The sequence below is a fragment of the Polyodon spathula genome, chromosome 6, assembly GCF_017654505.1.
Source record: "Polyodon spathula isolate WHYD16114869_AA chromosome 6, ASM1765450v1, whole genome shotgun sequence".
Taxonomy (NCBI): Eukaryota; Metazoa; Chordata; class Actinopteri; order Acipenseriformes; family Polyodontidae; genus Polyodon; species Polyodon spathula.
In genome coordinates this window covers 68,946,561-68,967,868 of record NC_054539.1, presented here as the reverse complement: position 1 = coordinate 68,967,868, position 21,308 = coordinate 68,946,561, and the positions used below count along the sequence as shown (strand labels likewise).

The following is a 21,308-nucleotide window of genomic DNA, read 5'->3' as shown; positions in this document are numbered from 1 at the left end:
ACCGTGAGGATATGATGCAATTAGAATTCAGGACAGCATTGCTACAGGCATGTATTTTGAAACAGTGTTGCCTTATTTGCAGCATATGTTTCCGTTAAGGATTACTAGAATCTTTTTACAGAAAGCACATCCTGTTTTTAACTCAACTATCCCCATTAATAAGGCTTGGAGGTAACAGCTCCTGTGTATTACATCAAAAACTATGTCTAAACTGCTTGCTGGTAGTTTAAGTGGTTATTTGGCAAAAGAAAGAAATATTTGGGTGGAATGCTTTGTCTGCAGTATATTATGTCTAGAAAATTAGTTACAGGAATGGCTATTAAGTCAACTGGGTACATTTTTTACCCATAAAATCTGTCTAGAAATGAAAGTTGAAAATAAAACATCAATAATAATAACAACAATAATAATAATAAAAAAATAAAAAAAATCAGACAGACACATTGAAGTGAAAAGCAGAATAATATTTTAGGCCTGTATTCAAGATTGCATTGGATCTAGGATTTCAGTTACATGCAGTGATCTCCAGGGGAGAAAAAAAAAATACAGAAGTGTTTTGTCTGTACAAAGAAACAGAGTTTCTACAAAACAAAGTATTTTCAAGGTCTGTTGGTAAGGAAGGCCTTTCAGCAGTTTACCATGGCACAGTTCCTTGAGCACGTTGCTGCCAACAGCCTTGTGCATGTGAACAGCTTTGGATTAGGTCAGTGCAGCCAGTGAACAGTCCTGCTCTTCAGACACTGTATTAACTAGTTAAAGGTCTTCCCCTTTAAAAGGGTCTTCTCCCCCTGCCCCCACCCCTGCCCATGCTGCCACCTCGCCCCCTGGCAGGTTTGCTTTGGAGATGCCCCGCAGCTCGTCTCAGTTTTTTCCTTTCTTGATGGTGCTGCCACTCTGCTTCCTGTTGCTTTTGCTGCTGCTCAGTCTGAAAGAGGGAGAGAAAAACACTAAATTACAAACCTGCTTGAAGCTTTAATGCTAACTGAGTGTGAGCCCAACCAGCCTTCTGCAGCTGCTACAGGGAGACAGAATTTCAAAGACAATGAATTACCAAGGGATGACTGAACAGAGATGAGACATTAGTGTGGGGCCACTTTACTCTATCACCAGCCACTCATCAATTCAAATCTTCCCAATGAAGTGTAAAACGTGACTGAATTGAAAGTGCATCTCCCTGCACTTGTAACTAAAGGAAATGGGGCAGCTAGCATTAGCAATGTGATGAAAAGAGTACAAATATCCATCCCAAAGCTTAATTCAGAATACTTTCCTAGTACCTTGGGTAACCTATGTTTCAGTTTTACATATCGCTTAAGTAATATGCACTTAATATCACTACTGTCTTTGGAAAACAGCCTGTAAAAAGCTACATTGTGCTAGACGGTGGTTTAAGCTCTAAATCCCAGGCACGTTTCCTTAATCAGTCCTGTCCTAGTAAAGATAACATAACCTTCAGCAGTAACACAGTGGCAATGTGTATTCTTTAAGATGTAAATAAGAACCTACAATAGTACAAAACAGCATGGCTCTAAAATTGCAACTGTTTGTACTAATTTCCATAGCAACAAGGAAAATATGGTCAGTTTACATACCTACATGATATTTTAGTAGAAGGATGAAAGGGAACAGAGGGGAAGAACAATGCCAGAATTATTTTTCTCCTGTTAATATAGTTTGATAAACACAAGCCTTGCCCACAGCACAATCATTTATTCACTGGGCAATGGAATTTATAGGGTTCTCAATCAAAAAACAGGGTAGGTTACACTGTAGCGGGGGAACACGAGAACTGCCTTAATTTTGCACCAGTCTTCACCAAACTTTGGTCACACACTCCTAGCCTCCTACAGACATATTGCATTTAACTATAATCCAATAAACTTTCCATTTTATATGAATATTTTTAATGTGTAAGCGCACTCATTCACTTTTTTATCTTCAGTCCAAAAGCGTGACATCATCACTTTACACCGTATGCTGTGCACAAGCATACTATAGAGCGGTTGGAAGTCATTTGAGTTACGTTGGGGAGTAAAGTAACCCTTTGTTCATTATACAGGCAACACACAGCAGACTACTTCCACAAATTAAAAATCCATTTGATTTTAATTTCCAACATAAAAAACTGAAACATACATTCAATATCATATCACTGTCATTAACATTAGCCTTGAAAATGCCAAACACGCTTGCAACTTTATAATAACAGGTGTGTTTGAAAAATAACTGCCCAACGCTTTTGTATTTAATCATATCTAAAACAGTATCTGGACTGCCGAAACATTTTGAACAGACCGCCAAGTTATATGCCAATGTAGGTTTTGCTTGCATTCACACTGGAAATTCTTATGGGAGTGTGGTTCTTATGAGTTTAACTTATGGGTTTACAATTGATTATGGGTGTAATAATTAATCGAGGCATTGATTATTGATCATCTGTCGTAAATTTTACTGAGCTTCAATTACATTTTAGTTTAAATTACGAATTAGTACCCAGTTTTAAGTTTCCTGTTGCCGGTTTGCATTAAAACCTTGAGTGCGAGTGCGCTGCTTCTAGTGCTAGTACAGTAGATTAGTGCGTTGCTAGGAGACACACTTCAAACCTACATTACACGCTGGATAACACAAATCAGAAGTTGGCCAAGTATTCACGTTTTTTTTTTTTTACGGAAACACTTTATCTATTAAATCTACCAATTACCTTTTGTTTCAAAGCATGTTGTGTTTGGATTATATGGCAATATTATAGAAAAAGCAGCTGAATTTAGTATGATAGTTACATTAGTCAGGGTTTGTGAGATTAATTCAAATGCTTTGCTTTTGGACAGTAACTGTAAACAGTATTGAACAATCACAGTTCAGAAATTACTAGTGTTAAAATATAGTATTTAGTAGTATAGTATTTTATAGTATCGTTAATCTGATGCAGACGCACACGCATATTCCTTTTCAGTTGTAATCGAGAATGTTCTAATTTGAATGCAAGTTGTGACTTTTTGTTTAACTATTATGCACAACAGTGTTTTTAGTTATTAGATTGGTTAAAAAAAACAAAAACTAAAAAAAAAAAACATTTGTTTATTTTGAAAAATTAAACATCAATGCATCGATTATCGTTGAGAAATACAATAATCAAATATGAAATTAGGGTGCCAATTGCACCTCTACAATTGATCCCTCTGGCTGACTTAGCAGGGCTGACTTGGAAATCCTAGAAACCAAGCAAATCGGGTTACATTCCACTCCAAAAACTAGAGACGCACACAATACTACAGTAGTAGAAAGGTGCTATTAAAGCATTGACTAAACATAGTACTGGGGGCCCCCACTTAGCTGTGGTATTATTTCAAACAGGCAGCTGCCTAGGGCATTCCCATCACCAGCAGGGCAGCATTTCAAGACATTTGATCTCAGTTGCTGACACAGACCCTGGTATATCATTTCCCATGAGATTTTAAACTGTCAGATTATTTAATTCCTGCCAGAACAAAGTAAGTTCTCCTCTGGGAGAAAACAAAAAAAGTTTATATTCAAGCCTGAGTTTACTCATGGCATTGTCTAATGATATTCACCCACCACAGGAGTGTTCCCAGCACAAAACAACCACCCTACAGATAAAGTAGGATCCAAAACTTCTCTTTGCTCTTTACTGCTTTGATTCACTGCACATTTTCAACAATCTAATCTTAAAGAACATGGTAATATGCACATGTAATCTGGAACAATTCCTAGCATTGCCTATCACTACATACATGATTTGTTCATAGAAAAGGTAAATACATTTTACATACATTTGGCTTTAAAAAGAAATGGTTGGTCAGGCTGCAGAAATAGATCTTGAACTCAATGCGAAATATTTACTGTATTATAAAACAACAACACAGGCGCATGATCCATGGCATTAACATGCATACACGTAACACAACTCACACATTTACAGTATTCACAAGTTTATTTTCAGTCCTTATGAAAATGGTTGAAAGTGGTGCAGAATGACTCAATTACAGTAAGTACTGTACAAATTCGGTACAACTCTTAGTAGTAAATCACACTGAGTTTGCATACCACTGTACAGTACAACTTTATATTCACAGCTATTTAAAAAAAAAAAAAAAAAAAAAACAAAGCTTTGAAAAGGACTTCTAGTCAAAAACATTTGTCATTGAATTTAATGTCCTTTAGCATTTTTATATAACAAGGAAGCAAAGGGCATGCAAACTAACCTTCTTCAATTTAAATGTCAGCTGCTTGCTGCCCACTGTGGCGTCCGACACATTCAAAGTTCCCGATTTCTCTTCAAACTTAAGCCGATCTTCAAGCGTTGTCCTGTTGGGCAGAGAATTTAAGAGTTAAGGAAAATCTTAGTGCAAGTTATTTGTTTGTTTATCAAAAAAGGAGTGCCTTTAACCTCAAATGCCATTAACCTAATGCCGAACTAACTAACAGGTTCAATACAAGTATTTGTAATGACTTCAAAATGTTTTTTCAGCCTTAAGGGCTTAGCTGTTGCACGGTTGGTTAAAGAATAAAGAACACTGAAAAGGGTTGAAAAGGGTTTGGTTGTCTAAGTCTGCTCAAGCCACAAAACGTTTGCCACTGGGCAACTTTTCAGTCCGTCTAAAACAGAAGCTACACAAATTGGTGGGCACACCAGGGAAAGCTTGAGGCATGTGGGGAAGCCAACTATGCCTTGTGAATAAAAGGAAGATCATCAGTATCCAATGCTTTGCTGTCATAACCACCAAAATCCATCAAAACTTTTTTTTGTTGGGGTGGACGTCGAGATGTTGCCAGAATAAATAAAATTACCAGCACAGAGTTCTACTTGGTTTTAATGACTGTACATGTACACAATGGCTGCATCCCCCTCTCTTGGCATCAGCTAAACATAATTGTGAATGGTAATACAGTCAGCAACATTAACACATAGCCCAACACAGTAATGTTCCAGTGCCTCTGAGCATCCAATCCATGTGCAACTATGTGCCATATATAATCCTCTATGCTTGCTCACAGGCTGGCCATGTCATTTTGTTAAGCAATGAAAGTAACCCTTGGCTGGTTGTCAACACTCCTGCTCTTAACTGGCAAATTGCCAAACTGGAAAAGGTTGGCTATTTTGGGAGTTAGCCCCCTCCTTACTTAAAGTTACAACAGGCCTTAAGCTCTATGTGGATACCTCTGTTTAAGCATTAGGTCATCTGTAGTAATCTGCAGTACATTGCTATGGAGATTACAAATGCAGAAAATACAGTTAATTGAATTTTGCAATGCCATTTCTTGGCTTCAACCATTATTCCAAATTGTGGAGCCCTTTTCTAAATTTAACAGTGAGGTACTGCACTGAACTACAATACAACACCTGCTGTGCTGGTTCCTTCTGGATTAAACCCAATAAAACTACACATAAGACAGTGTTAGAGAGTTGGGATGACACAACATAACCATCTGCCCTTTTGTATATCTGACTGTCCAATCATTTTCCCCATCCCGACACCTCTCTCTATTTGCCACAATTGTGTAGTTGTCATTAATTAGAGAATGAGTGGATGTAAATAGGATGTTCTTATTCCGGAGCTGAATATTCCAGTTCCAACTACTTGAAATAAATACTGCTAAAATTGTGCTTTGCCTTAACAACACCACCACCAGCACCACCACCCCCACCACTCAGTATTAAGACATCAATACCTGCAAGATTTTAAACCGAAAACAAACTAACAAAAACACATGCAAACTCACTTCTGTAGCTTCTGTTTTCTGGCTGCATCTTTGAAGCTCCTAAACTCCTCTCCTGCTTTGATCTCAAAGAACTTGGGCTCCAGGGAGGTGCGACGATCCTCGCGTGCTTTCTCCTTCCTCTCCTGCCGCTTGGCCCTCTCCTCGAAGTACATGAGCTTGCGCTGCTTCCTCACCTCATCCACCCAGCCCTTGTCATCGTCCGAGCTCTCAGAGCTCTCTGCATCGCTGGGCTTGCCCTCCGGCTCTTCCTCTTCCTTCTGTAATGGAAGTGGAAACTGAATGAGTGCCGTCACAGTTTGGTGCCTAAAAGCCTAGTGTTATCTGTTGAGTGATAAATGCAACTCTTACGAAGAAAATTTTGTACATGTAATCACTTCAGAGATGATTTTTTTTTCTTAAAGTGCTTTAACCAGAGTTCAGGACCTGATCTTCTGTTCTAGTTGCTGACTTCCTTGCACATGTAGCCCAGACGACATAAGACAAAGTGTCTTATAGAATAAAGAGTTAGCGCCACCTAGTGCAGATGTATCTACAATATATAAGATATATATATATATATATATATATATATATATATATATATATATATATATACACACATACACACACACACACACACACACACATATATATATATACATATATATATATATACACACACACACATATTATATGTTGGAACACTATTTAGATAAAATCAATTTTTGGTCTTAGAACAGAACTCACAGAATGGGTTAAAGATTAAGTCAGATTCTGGTTAAATTCCTACTTAGACAGTAAGTTGGTAAAGATCTTTCTGGTCACTTTGTCCTTGCTAGGGCCTAGCTGACCTCCAAGGCATTTTGAAACAGGTGTTGGCCTCTCTTTTGATGTCCAGTTCTAACATGAAAGGCATTTACCATATTGGGTGGATCATTGTTTTTGTGTTAAGAGGTACCAACATATTGTTTAACATCTTTACAAACTAGAAATAAAACAGGTTTTTTTACTGCGGTGAGGAGAAAAAAAAACCCCATAAAATTGGACATTCCAAATTGGGGGAAAATAAACAGATTATAATTGGTCACTCAAAAAAAAAAAATTAGAAAAAAATGATTAAATCTTAAAGAAACAAAATTCAAGTCTGATCGTACAGTGAGCAGGAATATGTAATTCAGCAAAATACAATGTTCACCATGACTGATATCTTGCATCTACTGGTGGTGTCCACTGTGAATTACTACAGTGTCATTCCTACTCAAGTTCCAGCACTTCACAGGCAGGGTTTTGCGGACTACAGTTCCCTTTCAAAATGTTCCAGCTCATGTTCTTTGAGTCAGGCTTGAATTTCATTTTGTGTGTGTTTGGGGGGGGGGGGGGGGGGGGGGACCCTACTAAGAGGCCACACGACTTGTCCCCCAGTGTGCTGAACCCTGGGGGGGGGTTTCCAAATTTTAGGGGGGGAATAAAAAAAAAAAAAAAAAAAAAAAAAAAAATTGCATATAAAAAACTGTATGTATTTTACTGCATCATCATTCACACTGGTGTTGCTTTAAAATAAACTGCTTTCAGGAGACCTGACTGCTGATCATCACTGTGAGACTCTCCATTGCTTTTACCATTGCCTGACGTGAAGTTTTTGCTGCAGCAGAATAAAAAGGTGCTTTTCTTTTAAACCAGCGCTCCATTTCTGTTTTTTAAACTATTTACACTGAGCCCACTGAGTTAAACATACATAATAGTTTGTACTGCATGAATGTAACTTATCAAACGAAAGTCACAAAATTTCCTTTCACGTTAATATTTGTTAGAGCCACCTTTCACTGCAATAACAGCTTTAAGTCTTTTGGGGTAAGTATGTACCAGCTTTGTACACAGTGTTGGAGTGATTTTGGCCCATTCTTCTTGGCAGATTTGCTCCAGGTTGTTCAGGTCGGTTGGACGACGCTTGTGGACCGCAATTTTCAAATAGTGCCACAGATTCTCAATGGGATTGAGATCAGGACTTTCACCTGCCACTGTAGGACATTCATCTTTTTGTTCTTGAGCCACTCCAGTGTTGCTTTGGCCTTGTGCTTGGGATCATTGTCCTGCTGAAAGGTGAATTTCCTCCCAAGCTTCAGTTTTTTAGCGGACTGAAGCAGATTCTCTTGCAGTATTTTCCTGTATTTTGCTCCATCCATTCTTCTTTCAGTTGTAACAAGATGCCCAGTCCCTGCTGATGAGACGCATCCCCACAGCATGATGCTGCCACCACCACACTTCACTGTAGGGATGGTGTGTCTTGAGGCATGGGCAGTGTTAGGTTAGCGCCACACATAGCGGTTTGAGTTTTGGCCAAAAAGCTCTATCTTGGTCTCATCTGACCACAAAACCTTTTCCCACATCGCAGCTGGGTCAATCTCATGCTTTCTGGCAAACTCCAGACGCGCTTTCAGATGGTACTTTTTGAGTAACTGCTTCTATCGCTGAATTTTGAGGGACGGCCTTTTCTTGGCAGTGCCCGGGCGGTGTGATGCAGCTTCCACTTTCTGATTATTGATCCAACTGTGCTCACTGGGATATCCAAACACTTGGATATTATTTTGTACCCTTTGCCTAATCTATGCATTTGTATTACTTTATCGCTAACTTCTGTAGAATGCTCTTTGGTCTTCATTTTCCTTCAGATTCACAGCCTTACCAATGATCCTTCAACAGTGGGGTTTTTTATCCAGAAAATGTGACAGCAACTTTAATGGTTCACAGGTGGAGGCCAATGGTAAGGTAATTGTGTCCTCGTTAGGGCAATTTCTTTCATCGGTGCAAACTGGGAGCTTCCACAGCACAGGGGTTGAATACTTATGCAAGCAAGATATTTCGTTTTTTTTCTTAAAAATATTTCCCAACATAAAACCAATGTCACCGTACAATAATTGATTCTGAGTTTCAGTGTTTAAAAATAAAATATCAAACAGAATGAAATTTCGGTAATATGAGAGAATTGGTCAGGGGTCTGAATACTTTTGCAAGGCACTGTATGTATCTATCTATCTATCTATCTATCTATATCTATATATATATATAATCTAGATGGCTAAAAAAAAAAAAACCAAAAACCCCCCACTGTACCATTGAACCTCAACATGAAATGAACATGGGGGGGAGCTGAGATTCTGAGCTTTCCAACGATACTGCCCCTTTTCAGTCTAGCCGCTACAATGACGGAGCAATAAACTCAAAATGAAACCTAAGCTGTGAACTCTGTTACATGATGAGAGGCTTAACTTCAGGCGATCGTAGTTCCGGCTAGAAGTACCGCATACACACACCGAATAAGTCTTTGGAAAACCCAGTCTGCACTTTTAAACAAGCCTTTGGTAGGTGGCTTTTACGGTGCCCGAGTAATATGTGCGTAACCTTAGGTGCGCCGGCGCCCAAAAATGAATGCGGCTGAGTTTTAAGAGTTAAAGCGAAAGCAAAACTCCTAAATAGACTTAATATTGTCTTTTTTTTCTCCAAAACTGTTTACTTACTGCAGTGTACTGAGTTTCTATAATGCTTATAGATAGCGACAGAGAATCACGTATGAGGGAATAAAGTCTCGCGGCACTTAAAATATCGAGCACTACTTTTATTTATTTATTTAAACCAGCTCAGAATGCTGCTCATAGTGCTTTCGTCACTGACACCCGCTTCCTTAGGCATCTAAATTGGGTGAAAATTACAGTAGCTTGGTGTTTTAATATCTCTGCAGGATTTTCCTGCACTGAAAGTTGCAGACATGCAGCAGCAACTTGGAAACTGCGCGATTCCTGCGATCCCGCGCTGAAATTCAAGCCTTGTTGTGTTCCAGTAAGGAGTTCCTACTGGCAACACAGAAACTAGATCCGTTGTTCACAGAATAGCAGGATGCAGAGACAATCTACTAGCCAGCATTTTTCTTTTTACTAATTTAGTTCTGCCACACATACTCTTTAGTCAGAAACACGTGGGCACTACTACAATTACTGACCCCTGATGGCTGGAATAATGTGTGGAGGACCAATGAATCGCGTTTATACAGACACTGTTTTATACTCAACTACATATTCCTGCGAGCTGCAGCCCTTAAATTTGCTTATTTTAAAAAGGTGTTTGTGAAACAATAGATACTATCAAAAGATGCAGCCCAAATTTCCCACCCTCAATTTTAGGAAAAAATAAAAATGCCAAAAGATGTATTTACAAAGACACAACCTCAATTGCACACAAGAAAACAACACATAGAGGTAGCTTGCAACAGTCTGCTGTCACACAGAGCATTACAGCGATGTGCTGCTTCTCTCTTCCAGTCACGATTACTGGAACCCGTTTCTCTCGCTTTTGGAGAACAGTGGTATTGCTTCGAATTCCTCAGGAAGCTAAAACACAACTATTCATTGCAGCTATCTTCCTCTTTGTAACCTTATCCTAAGACAGAGTGAAAAGGTCAGTGTCATTCCTACCTGTTCAGGTGCTAATTCACACTCCAGCTTCCGCAGCTGCTTCTTCCTCTTCTCGTTCACCTTGGACACAATAGGGTTCAGGAGTCTGAACTCCTCGCTAGCCTCGTCCACCTGGTAATCCGGGTTCTCAAACATCACTTTGAACCGATCGTCGCTCAGGATGTTTGGCAGATTCTAGGAGTCAAACATATTTCAAACAGCGAAAGTTAACATGAAGTAGCTTTTAACTTGTAGAATCCTTGATGCATACCCTGCAACAGTGGGAACTACAAAATTCAAGCCTTCAAAAAAAATAAATAATTCTATTATATATAAAAGATCAACGTGACCTATAACAATCTAATGTAAAATGCAAGTGTAATAGAACACTCAGAATGCACACTGAGCTCATTTAAATGACTTAACGCTCCGCTCCACAAGAGCGCCGAGCGACATTTAAAAATGGAGAATAATAATTCTTTGCTTGTTTGTGTTTCTGAGGTGATGGTAGATGAAATGGCCCTGTGTGAAGTTACTGTCCCCTGCTGTACCTCACTGAGTTTGGCGCTCTGTTTGTACTGAACCTCATATCTGGCTGTGTTTAATACCAACAATACATTATTAATGAAAATGATGAATAATATTAATACTATAAGCCTAATAACAATACATTAATAACCGTAAAACAGCTCTACATTTTTTTTAAATGAAATTAAATGATACAAATTCGAAAACAACCACTTTTACCATCTTATTTAGCCAATGAATACATAACTTCATAAATCAAAACCAGTTCATCGTTCTTGCCAAACATATTTGTCAATCCTGCCACTTGTTTCCTGCAGGTGGCCATTCAGTTCGCTCACTCTGATCACTGATGAAAAATGCTCAGGAGCGCTCTGAGCGGCTCCAGCAGGAGAGGAACTAAGCAAGTCGTTAAGCTGATTCTTTTACTGAGCCGCTCTGAGCCGCTCACTTACTTAACGTGCCCAAGTTCATCCATGCACGCCCACATTCCGGTCCTCCCAGTGCAGTGGTGGTTCTACCGTCACTCATGAAGGAGGTTTTAAACAGCTTTGATGATGCTAGGAGTGGCTACATGGACACAGCATTTACCTTTCCCTTCTTTTTCTTCAATGTCCTCTGGTCTGCCTCCTCCTCTTCTTCAATCAGTTTTATAGCCAGCTGTTTGTTGACCTTTGGCAATTTCTAAATTTAAAAGAAACAAGAAAATGTTAAATGATAAATCTAAAATCACAGATGATTATACATTTCCGGTTATGCAATCAGAGCATTCTTATTTAATATTACGGTAGTTGAAATTAATTCTTTCAGATCTGTATTAACCCTTTTGGTGTTCTCCCTCAGGGGGCATTTATTGACCCACTTACTAACATTAGAACATGTAATAAAAATCCAGTGAAAGGAGGTCCATGAAAAACAGATTTAGTCATTTCCAGTATTCATCCAAGATACTGTGTTCTTGAGCCTGGAGTGTTGACTGAGCAAGTCACAACTATGCATATAGAGCTGTACTAAATCATAGATATAAACACCTCATTCCAACCGGCGTTGTTTATCAGTAAACAATTCAAAAGCATTATGAAACACTCATCCTTCTTTACCTTTATCTGGACTCTCTGAGCCCTTGTTTCTTCTATCTTCTGCCTGATCTTCTCTTTGCGGTATTCGTCATAGGCAAATGGGTTTGCCATGGTCTTAACCTATAAAGCAAATCATTATTAAACTTTCTGAAATAACCCATATTCAAAATTCCATACAGAAAAAAAAGAACATCCACTTTGACAATGTTACTGCTGTCGTAGTATCACCTTGTGATACAATCGAATATCCATGAAGAATCCATGCATGTAGGCCCGGAGCAACGGGGAACCAATTAGATGTGCAAGTCCTGAAAGAGAAGATATTGTTTATAAATAAAGCTATACTGTATTCTGATTGGCTGGTGTTAGGGTTATTGAAGGAATCATATTGTTCCCATACAGAAAACATGCTAAGATTCTTTAAATGTTTCCATGAATATAAATTGAACCATTATGATGTTAATCAATTTGCTATTGCCTGTACTTGGTTTGCAACCTGGTTATCATTAAGCTTTCCTCAAACTTACACACAAGTACAGCTATGCAATGCGGTTATCTTGATTTGTATTACCGAGGGTGACAAGTCTAGCACAGTGGGTGGGCCCATCAATTTTTGACTGTTATAAAGACCCTTAACCACTTTGTACAGCAGCAGTGACAAACAAAAAGAAAATCCACTGGACAGCAGTGGAACATGGCAAGTGAAAGCACCAAACAAGGTGCCACAGAATGCTAGGACTGCTGCCATGACTCTCAGAGGATGCTGCAGCTGAGAGGTATTATTGCATCACCAGCTAAATATAAAGACTATCAGTCTCAAGGAGGGATTCCATCACCATGCAGAATGCAGAATACTAACTTCATGACAGCTGGCCCTTTTTATAATTAAATGGAATGTCTTCATTCATAATTTTAATCAAATGTGGATTACAATTTGCATGACGCCAGAATTGGGGTTTGGCACTGTCCACTGTTTGATTCCAAAATAACCCCAGTTATAGCAGAGACTGATCCAACGAAAGAGGTTGCTTACCCAAGCTGTCCAAGTCCTTTCGGGTGACAAACTTGTAGTCGTCATACACAGTGGTCTCAGGGTTCTCCTCCAGCTCCTCTGTGAGGTTATCTAAGAAAGAGCACCAGCGTGGAGCAGGACCCAAGGCCTTTAGACAAGAAAGACAACAAGATTCAGTTTAACACAGAATTTCCATTGGACAACATTTAAAATAAAGAAATAAATCACAGTTCAAAAAACAGACACCTGAATAGAAATTTTAAACCACCTCATCTGAAATCAAGCAGCACTGATAATAGTTACCACAGACCCCGGTCCTTCATTTGATTAGGTGCAGCACAGTTACAATAAAAGACTTAAATATATTGTGCCTGACTGAGCAAGTTTATCAATACATCATAATAATAATAATAATAATAATAATAATAATAATAAGCTCATTTAACATCTTGTTTAAGATCAAATCACAGTAAGTATCAATCTGTTATGTCCCTCTGTTGTATTCAAATGCAAAAGTAAAAGGTCTGAAAGCATTACAATAGATAAATAACTTACAGGAATGTAAAAAGTATTCATTTTAGGATCTTCATTAGCTGTAAACAACATTCCTGCGGGGAAATAAAATCAAGAGATTTTCTTCATCAATGGTAATTGGAAGATATATATATATGAACATATTCAAAGCAAATTGTTTCAGGTCTGTTTCAAGTTTCCAAAGATTATTATTTTTTTTTATTTTAAAGAGAAAAAAAAAGATAACATACATATATGTACAAGTTACATGTATTGACATTTTTGTGAATTGAACATTAATTTGCTTTGCTGGTAGTGTGTGAGACTCCTTAAATGAGGCAAGTATAACTGTAAGGGTTATGTTTAAATGTTTCATGTGTTCAGCCACTGGTCCCAAAAAGTCAAAAATCTGCTCAGATTTTGCAAACATTATTGATTTTGTTAAAACTAAAGGCAGTACACATGAGCATATTTGAAATCTTCCAAACAAATAACCTGAAGTAATGCTGAAGAATAAAAACACCAGTACGAGAATCTCTCAGTATGGCTAACTTAAAACATTTCAAGCAAATGATGAAAGGACCTTTCCTCTCTGCAGAAGCTGAACAGCACATACCTGAATTGGGATAGAGACAGACGTCGTTTATATCATGTTCTGGTTCAAGGGTCGAAAATATTTTTCCCTACAAAAAAACAAGAGAATGTGTTTACTAGTCATGAACAATTTAAAATTACAATGAAAAGAATTAAGGGGTACTATTTTAATGATCTAAAACATGCACAAATACAGCCACTATTTGACTCTGTATTAATTAGGACAATACATGCTATCCCATCCTGATTAATCCAATTGCCATAGAGACTCTTGTTGGCACTCAATACATTAAGACAAAGATGTCAATGTTAGACTGGGTTTTTGAGGTGACAGAATTAAGACCTGCAATTGGTAAGATTATTAAAACAGACTAAGATTTGGTTTTCAAGGTTCTTCCAACTCATTGGAGTCCATTGTTTCCAGATAGTTAGTGTTTGTTCAAAACTGTTGTAGGTTTTTGTTACCTAGTGACCACATAACATTATCTAGAAAGACAGAGTAGTAATATGTCTTATTATTTTGTTAAGAAATATTCTGGGTCTTTAAATAAAATAAATAACTAATTTCAAATCACAACATACCTTGGGCACAGATGGATAAATATGATGACTTTCAGACAGTTGGATAATCTGAACTAGAATACAGTATTTTACTGTGAGAAAGCGATTTCTTTACAATATGTTGACTCACCGTATCTTTATTCCACATCTTTATGATCTTGGAATCTGCAGACAAAACCAAATCTAATTGATCCTGGAAATGAATGGATTTGATCGGAAGCCCATAATGGTGATCCTTGACAAGAAGTGGACGATTAGAGCGGAGATCATACATCAAAATCTAGATGAGAAAAAGGGAAAATCTTAAAAGACAACACTAAACATGTTTCGGCCAGTGCCTTCACCGGTTTTAGTTATATTATTGGGTTTCTGAAGCTACGGCAGAGTAAGGACTATATTAGGGTCGATAAAGCTCAATCATCTACAAAATCTCTAAAAGGGTTTTGCTTGGCACTGTTTCCTTACCTGGCCTGTGCTTGTTCCGACTGCCATGTGCAAAGCCCCATTGAACTTCAAAGCAGACACCGATGGTAAACCTTCCACCCTAAACAGAGAAGAAAAATCCCAAAATCCATCTCAGAACATACTACTCAATACTTCTGCATGCTTTGATATGGTTTGACACTCTTGTACCAAAAAGAAAAGGGGTCCTTCTGCAACACCAGATACAAGACATCTTCACACCAGTTCGCATTCAGAAATGTGCAATACATGGTAAGTGAACTACAGAAAAACTCTTTGGTCTTTACTAAATAAAATAATGTGATACTACTGTAGATGAATGCTTGCCAGGCTCAATATACCAAATGGCAGCTGCCTCTAATCTCTAGTTTAACATCAATCAAAAGGCATCACTTACTCTGTATCTTCTGTCACACTGCTTAAAGCACAGTCCAGTAAGCCAACACGACCTCTAGTCCTTGGATCCCAGCACTCCACTTTACCCTAACAAATAAACATCCATTAGGCAGTTATGCTGTTGTCATCAATTTTAAAAATCCGAACGATGGAGAAGACATTTGGAATATAAAAAGATATTACATGCATGGTGGGTTAATTGATAAATGATCAGGTTTATACATGTATAAATCAAAGTCAACCCTAAGCTGGAAATCCAAGTGATTACATTTTTACATGTACCTCTGCTGTGCCAGTAGCAAACAGGTAATGGACAGGGTTAATGTCACACACATTGTTCTCCCTGAAATTAAATAAAGTACAGCATGTGTTATTTTCTATTAAAGAAATGCAGTTGTACAATATGTTTGTATACATGGTGTTAAAGTTAATATCCCCCTGGAAAGGTGATGCATGTTTTACTAAACTCTATAGTGCTGAATTTAGAAATACTAAAAGAAACAAGTTTTGAATAAATGTCATCTATTTAAAAATGTAAAATTTAACATAACCCTAACCTTTTAATCATATTTTGTAAAAATACATTTACAATGACATTCAATATTCACATTGCCCAATGTATTATTATCCATAAACCAGGAATAATGTTTACTATAACCAAACAAACTTATTAATGAAAGTTAATTATTTAAGGAATATTTACAATTAGTAGGACTGCATGCGCAATCTCCCCCCCCCCCCAAAACTAAACTGTACTGCAGAATACATGTGCCCTCTAGTGGAATTATACAAAACTGCTGAAAGGTGCACAGATTTTTGGAAAAAATACTTACGCAGCATCTGTTTGTAAGGAATTCAGAAATTTTCCTTGTTCCAGATTAAGTCTGTACACTTCTGAGCTACAACAAAAACACATTAACAACAGATATTAGAAATTGAATTTCATGTATATTCCCCATATATACATTCGAGTATATCCCATGTGTGTGTGTGTGTGTGTGTGTGTGTGTATATATATATATATATATATATATATATGTTTTATTCAATAACTATCTGCATCAGGTTCTCTTAATTAAACAGCACATTTTTTTCTACCCACCGCATAACAATTGAATCCTCCTTACCTTGCTCCAACAAAGTACAAATCACATGATGGATAGTGATATGAAAAGTCTCTACCAAACTTTGGTATTCGTGTCTTGTAATAATGGCCGTGCTGTGAATGAAATTCTACATAGCGGTTACAGTGCAGGAAAACCAGCTGGGAAAGAAGAAAAGAAAAAACACTTAAATTATCCTTTCAAGTTATAGACAAAAGTTTACTGTATTTCTAAGGCATTTGGGGAGGGGATTAAGTTTATACTTTTACAAGAACAATGGTAACATTTAATACACTAATTTGTATGTTGCAGCTGACAGTTCTGTTTATTAATTTGGTTCAACTCTTCCATAGTTTTCTTTTACTCTGGCATGTGTGTACTGAACTGTAACATACTCACACTTCCTCAATTTTATTTTACTTAAATAGTGCAGTTTAGAAACAAAGCTGTGAACCCACAGATTGCTAGTAGAACTGGGGCACAATAGTTAAGGAGTTACAAACATGGATCAACTTGTAATACTGCAACACGCACCTTTGAGTAATCGTCTGATAAGATATCAAAAGTTACAACTGTGGAGAAAGAAAAAGAACATGAACAGGAATGTGAACAGGAAGACACGCTGCTTGTGTTGTGTACATTGTTACAATTTTGTGCAACAGAGAAGTCTGATGTCTATTGTTGAGACAGAGCAGTAGGCTAGAAGTACAAACATACAACAACTAGCCCCCACTCTCCCATTGGTTTCTCTGGAGGTCAGCTATTCTGTTATTACTCAATAAAGGAGAAATAAAACTTGTGCTGGGACCAATATCAGAATATTCGAATGAACAATGCTTGACATATTCAAAAGGCAAAGAAAAAAAAACATGTCTCTGTCCACCAGAGATTAATTAACACCACCTTGCCAGAATGCAATTCTTTATTCCCCATTTAAAAAGATCAAAAAGTAAACAAAGTACAGATTAGGATGCACACACAATTCAAGCAGCCAAACAGTGACATCCACTGAAAATCGCAGGTACTGATCCAAAAGCAAAAAAAAAAAGGTGCAAGTTAACAATGCTTCAGATTTGGGGAGCGAGTCTGAATCAGAGGCTGTTTCTCTTAGCAAGAAAAGCTGAAGGGAAACGTTATGTACTGCGATCAAGGTTTGTTTTTTATGTTGTGATCCTATTTTCTATTATGCGGACTGTAATATAAGAACAAAAACTGAGTTTCCATCTGTATTTCATTAGAAATTATTATTCAAGGTCCAAAAGCTAAAAAAAAAATGCATAAGTTAACAATGTGTCATTAGCCACTTTGTTTACTGAATTTAATTCAGCCCTTCACAACCTATTTGTACTTCTGTGGGAGATTAATTAATTAATTAAAATAGATAGATAAAGATAGAATTTTTTTTAAGGACAATGATTATGTTTGAATATCTGAATACATTTGAGGTTTACACATTTATATTCCCAAGTTGGAATAAACAGACAAATTAGAATAAAGGGACCAGATGTAAAAGTTAAGTTACACACAATGGGATAACCCCCTTCATTTTTTCCAGTTTTCCAATAGGAACTATTAGCAATAGTAATGCTATGATAAACCTTTATAAGGGTGTAGAACTAATTAGGCCACTGTAAACATAACCTGTGCAGTGGAGGGCTTAGCCTATACCAGCCTATTATAAAGTACTGAGTTTCCATATGGTGCAATTTTCAATAGTGAAAATTAAAATGGAAACACAGACAGCACCACAGTGTTTGCTGTGTGTGAAGTAGAAACTAGCATATTTCTTTGCCCTAGATGAACACTTTTGGTATTGGCAACATAAAAATACTAAAATGTTGTGGATTCCTCCTTTTTGATGATAGTTTCTACTTACCATCCGAGTCCAGACACCTTTCAAACTTCAAAGATAACTGGTAAGTATCGTAACAGCGAACCCGAGGTTTGTATGTGCCTGGAAAACAAGTTATATTTGCCACTTAAGGAGACAGAATCCTAGTCTTCACAGCATATTTTGGTAATTGCCTGAATACTAGCAAGGTCACTTTAATTTTTTATTATTTTTTTTAAACCTTTGTACTACAGATGTGTGCACACAACTGTAAATGATGTATTATGAACAGTCATGTGCTGTGTAACAAAAGGACTCACAGCATCTGGCTATTTTGCTAAACACGCTGTTACACTAGAATTGACAGATCATGCAGTATGCCAAGCAAACAGTTTCCTTGACAAACTGTTCAACACTTGAAACTTTGGTTAGAAAATTATTTTCAATACATTTACAAGCCACAGGGACTCCAAGCGATTGTGCTTATTATGATTTACCGCCACCATTGCGCCACTTTTTTTATTGGTTGTACATTGATTATGGTAAGATAGTACTGTGTTATTTTTAATTTGAGATTTAGACGAGTACAGTTTTAACAGACAGCTATATTTACATGCAGTAAGTCCTTAATCTGCAATCTCTACAGTTTGCTGCTAGAGCTTAGACTGGGCAGATTCTAAAAGTAGGAGCTTCATAGCCCTGTTCAAGCCGTGCAGCATCTGGACATGATTGAAAGCACCAGACACCACTTACCAGCTGCCAGGATATACTGCCCATCTTTTGACACCTTAATCGTCGTGCTGATTGTTGGCATGTCAAAGTCCTGGATGAGCTCAATTCTCCTCTGTATATCTGTATATGAACAAAACTGCGATTACCAAGTAGTTGATGTTATATACACAGCGTCCTATTTCTATGAGAATATGAGTTTTTTTCAATGTAATGTTAGAGAATCATCACGTGACGCTGCATTGAATCAAGCTTGTGTGTGTGTACAATTTCTGTCCCATATTATATTTCCCGTTAATTTCTTGACATTACAGAAACATAATGAGAAGTTGCACTGAATCAGGTTTGCTTTTGTTTCTTCATATTATGATATAAATCGCTTCAAGAGGATTCCAAGTTCCTGATTGCTCTATAGTAAACCAGCAGCTACACTTCAATGCAAAATTGGCCAAGGTTTTACTCCCTATTGGGGGGGTGGGGTGCAATCGCCACATTTAGAGCACCTGGTTTTATACTGTTATTGTCATAATGCACCGCAGTACTCACCAACATCCTTCTTCTGAAGCGCTCTTTTCTTCCGATCTGAGAGCCACTGCAAATAAAATCATAATTGTTAACAAGCAATGTAAGCACACTATAATAACTACGGCTAAGACCTCCCCCACACGCACATGCGCGCACACACACGAAAAAACGCCATGTTACTGTTATTATTAACACCTTCCTTGGAAATATAATTTGGATTTAAAACACAAACTATTTTGTCAAAGCCACTACTCATAATTAGAAACAATACCAGTAAAACGGTCTGTCATGTTTACCTGGGTTTGACATGAATTTAGACACTATCTGTAATCAGTGAGTTTAGTTTGAGTAACACTATGATTTACTAACGCTTAAATAAATACACAAACGAATACTAATACTAATAATAATATAATAATAATAATAATAATAATAATAATAATAATAATAATTTTTAAAAATGCAATATTTTAACAGACACACAACTTATGTTTTAAATATTTCCCTACCTTACCTCTGGTAGCGACTTCCCACAGCTCAGGTTATAGATCTTTACATCGTTTACACTGGAGACCTGCATTATTCCTCTTCTCAATCAAGCCGTACCTTCATACTTTATGTAAAGTAAAATACTAGTCACAACAATAACATAAAAATGAATCCCGCTGTTCCCCTTCACTCCTCTACCCCACGCCGTACACCAACTCAAGCGGCAACAGGAAGTGCGTCTTCCTACCACTAATAGGTCCGTGAAGAAACAGTACGAAATGAATTAAGGTTCCTGTTTTTGATACGTTTGGACAACGAGAATGACTGTTTTACTGAGTGATGTAGTTCATAAGAGGAAATAGCAGTGGTACAAATACAACTCCCATTGCAAAGCAGTATGATCCATTTCTGGTTTTACTATGAGTTTAATAAGACACACCTGAAAGGGTTACCTGTATTGTACAAATCTGGAAAAGATGAAACCGCTATGCGATAGGAGTCGTATTTTCATCCCTGAAATAGCATTTCCTAAACTGTTTTGAGAAAAACAATGAATATTTACGCCGATCACTTTTCAACATAATGAACAGAACCTGCCCGTGTGTGAGAGAGTTGTTTCTGACTTGGGATGTCCTAACAGTGAATTGTGTTTTTTATTCTATGGGTAGATATATTAAAAGCATACTTAATATCCTAACACCAGCACAGAGAACCACACAAATCAGGTTCTATCAACAACAACAACTGAATCAACTATAGCACAGAGCAACAAAGATACAATGCACAGCATAGCAACAAAGATAACATGCATTAAAAAAATCAACAGCACCTTAATTGCAGCCTATATGCAAATGATGAAGTGACAAAGTTCTAACATTTCCAAAGCAGGAGTGAAATTTTAATAAGCAGAGGTTTATATATATATATATATATATATATATATATATATATATATATATATATATATATATATATAATATATATATAAAGGAAGCATAATACATTAAATACAGTGGACAGTACATAATACATGATAGTAGCATAATACATGAAATAGTACATTAAATACAGTGGAAAGTGCAGAATACATGATAGTAACATAATATGTGAAATAGTAGCAGCAACACAGCAGCTAATAGATATAAAACCTACCACGGTTGAAATTGTTAAACTGCAAATTACATTAATTCCCTCTCTGACCTAATACGCTCCGTGACGGATTAAATAGTTCTGCCCAGCATTACCAAATTCCAACAGAAAATGCGCCAATTATTTGGGAAAACTGAAGTAGTGATTCACTGAACATGCAACCGAATTGACTGT

General features: G+C 37.2%; 1 protein-coding gene across 1 annotated transcript; it reads right to left on the bottom strand.

Moving 5' to 3' along the window:
* Positions 1–449: 449 nt before the first annotated feature.
* Positions 450–20,229, bottom strand: LOC121317527 (nucleolar protein 10-like). The gene is made up of 21 exons (XM_041253557.1): positions 20,011–20,229; positions 19,518–19,563; positions 18,996–19,094; positions 18,288–18,365; positions 16,946–16,983; positions 16,436–16,572; positions 16,142–16,207; positions 15,591–15,651; positions 15,310–15,395; positions 14,916–14,994; positions 14,581–14,730; positions 13,912–13,978; positions 13,338–13,390; positions 12,804–12,930; positions 11,999–12,078; positions 11,792–11,890; positions 11,283–11,375; positions 10,188–10,361; positions 5,743–5,999; positions 4,224–4,326; positions 450–925 (listed from the first exon to the last, which is right to left on the bottom strand). The coding sequence occupies exons 1-21, from the start codon at positions 20,074–20,076 to the stop codon at positions 770–772; spliced, it is 2,115 nt and encodes a 704-aa protein (XP_041109491.1). The 5' UTR covers positions 20,077–20,229; the 3' UTR covers positions 450–769.
* Positions 20,230–21,308: the final 1,079 nt, after the last annotated feature.